The sequence below is a fragment of the Penaeus monodon genome, unplaced genomic scaffold (assembly GCF_015228065.2).
Source record: "Penaeus monodon isolate SGIC_2016 unplaced genomic scaffold, NSTDA_Pmon_1 PmonScaffold_509, whole genome shotgun sequence".
Taxonomy (NCBI): domain Eukaryota; kingdom Metazoa; phylum Arthropoda; class Malacostraca; order Decapoda; family Penaeidae; genus Penaeus; species Penaeus monodon.
In genome coordinates this window covers 40,001-42,500 of record NW_023659985.1, presented here as the reverse complement: position 1 = coordinate 42,500, position 2,500 = coordinate 40,001, and the positions used below count along the sequence as shown (strand labels likewise).

The 2,500-nt window shown below is 43.0% G+C and overlaps 1 protein-coding gene across 1 annotated transcript in view; it reads left to right on the top strand.

Moving 5' to 3' along the window:
* LOC119571087 (insulin receptor-like) overlaps nt 1–2,500 on the top strand; it is a 29,108-nt gene that overhangs the window by 21,165 nt on the left and 5,443 nt on the right. The window contains exon 6 of the mRNA XM_037918541.1: nt 2,232–2,417. Within this exon, the coding sequence (XP_037774469.1) occupies nt 2,232–2,417 (186 nt within the window). The remainder of the gene's footprint in view (nt 1–2,231; nt 2,418–2,500) is intronic.

The following is a 2,500-nucleotide window of genomic DNA, read 5'->3' as shown; positions in this document are numbered from 1 at the left end:
GCTCAATGCACTTAGGAATTAGTTGGCGATTGTTCAAGAACAAGACGCCTCATGTTTGTTGCATGGCTTGACTGACAGGGGATTGGGACTTGCATTGTTGTTTGGTGTGCAAGACTTGGTCATTGTTGAGAAGGGACAAGGAACAGTTTATAAGGAATCGTGCAGAGGAGGTTGAAGGTAATTTTTAAATAAATGACTGTCCTGCCTACCAAGGCCTCAGAAAGCTGAACTCCAAACCCTTCTCACAGATGACTGCAATCTGCTTAGTACATAGCCGGATCATCTCAGATCCTGAGTATTTTGAGCAGTTGTGTGAGGTTGATCCTCCATCAGTTAACCCAATGTCAGTGGATTTATGTACTGTTCCCTTTAGATTTTAGTGAATTTTGTTACATACAGATGGCTCCACGTGTGCTCAGCCACTTTGGAATCTATCAGTTGGCCCTAGTGACCGATCCTGGTTTCCTCATACCTTGAATTGGCGGGAAAAGGTGCTTTTCTTTCAAATACTATTAATATTGACATTGTTACCATTCTTATTGATATTAAGATTATTGGATTGTTAATGAAATATTAATAACACTAAAGATAATAGTATAATAGAAATGAAGCTTTCAAAAAACGAAGGAAAAGGGTAAACAGATGAGACAAGTAAGAGTCCTTGGTGACTAAGCACTTGTACAGCCATCTGTGTGTGAATTATTACAGTGGGCATGTCGTTGTAGTCTTGCCATCTGCTGACATTGGGTTAATATGAATGCGGTTAGTGTCGAGATCCCTGTGCTAAACCCACCCATCAGCGAGGATCCATCTTTTCTAACTGAAATTAGGGAGGCGATCTCCAAGCTGAGGAGTGGTAAAGCAGCAGGTATCTACAGCATCCTTGCTGCAGGCAGGTGGTGAAACTATATTGTGGGTTACATGCTGTCCTGGATGCCATCTGGCAGACTGGTACCATTCCTCCTGACCTGTTGAAGGGTGTGATATGGTGCATTGTGAATCACTCTCGAAGATCCTGAATTAAGAGGAGTCCCAACAAGGAATATTGGATTAATATCAAAACTATATACTTACATCGAAAGTCAGTGAGCAACCTTGACTTTGCTGACTATATTGCTATTCTATCTGAGGTTCTGGAAACCTTAGTAGAGGCTAAAGATCAAGACCAAGATCCAGGATTTTGGGGGCCTGTTAAGAGAAAAGTTTCGGTCAGTATGTGCTTTCGAAAAGGATATTGAAGTTACAGTGAGCATTACATACTTTGGTAGTGTAGTTCATGACTATGGGCTATCAGACCAGGAAGTCAGTAAACGGACTAACCTGGTGGCAAGGATCATGAACTCTTTCAACAAGAGTATGTGGAAATGCCGGTACTTGTGCAGAAGTTATGTGTCTTTACGGCCCTGATACTGCCAGAATTACATTATGGCAGTGAAACCTGGATGTTATCCTGTGCCGTGGAATCTCGGTTACACCGTGAGACTGATACAGGACCCATTACTTGCACAATCCAGGACCGCCAATTCAGGCTATACAGGTACCTGGCTCGCTTCCCACAGAAAGATCCTACCCACCAGGTTATCTCTGTTCAAGACACCCTACATGGAGGAGGCCTGTGGACGAGCTAGGCAGTTATGGCTTGGGTAGATTAATCAGACCTGTCAGAATGTGTTGTATATTCACAGGCACTTGCACATGCACACGCACACGCACACGCACACGCACACGCACAACGCACGCACACGCACACGCACACGCACACGCACACGCACACCGCACACCGCACACGCACAACACAACACACACACACACACACCCCACACACACACACACACACACATACACACACACACACACATACAGACCCACACACACTTCTTTTTATGGCTGATTGGATGAATTCACAAGCTGTATGGCATGCTACAGCCATTTTTATGTTATTTATTATTTATCTATTTTTTAAATTTTGGTGTATCCTCACAGAGCATACCCTGTTGATGACTTCCAATTTTCTTTCCCGTAATCGGCTATAATCGGGTGTCTTTAATTGTTATTATTATTATTATGATTAATGGTCATATTAACATGTTATCATCTCATCATTACCTGTCTGCGTTATCATATTCAGAGTCGCCAACCCACTTAAAAGGCCAATTATTTTTCTCATGAAGGTTGCATGCGAGTGGGATTTTGCTAGTAAAAATTAATAATACCTTCTGTGATTCTTGCAGATTCGACGCCTGTCCGGGAGATCCGTGTAGCGCATGCGACCTCCCAAAGTCTGGCACTCGCCTGGGGAGAACCTGCCAACCCGAATGGAATTATTACATTTTACGAAGTTATTTATGAAAAGACATCCACGCACACCTTCAATCCAGCCATATATGCGCATGTGTGCGACAAGGATTTTGTCAGCTGTAAGTGTACAACATATACTAGGTAATCAGTAACACACCTGCTGACTGGCAAATACTGTAGTAAGTTTATATGGCTATGCATT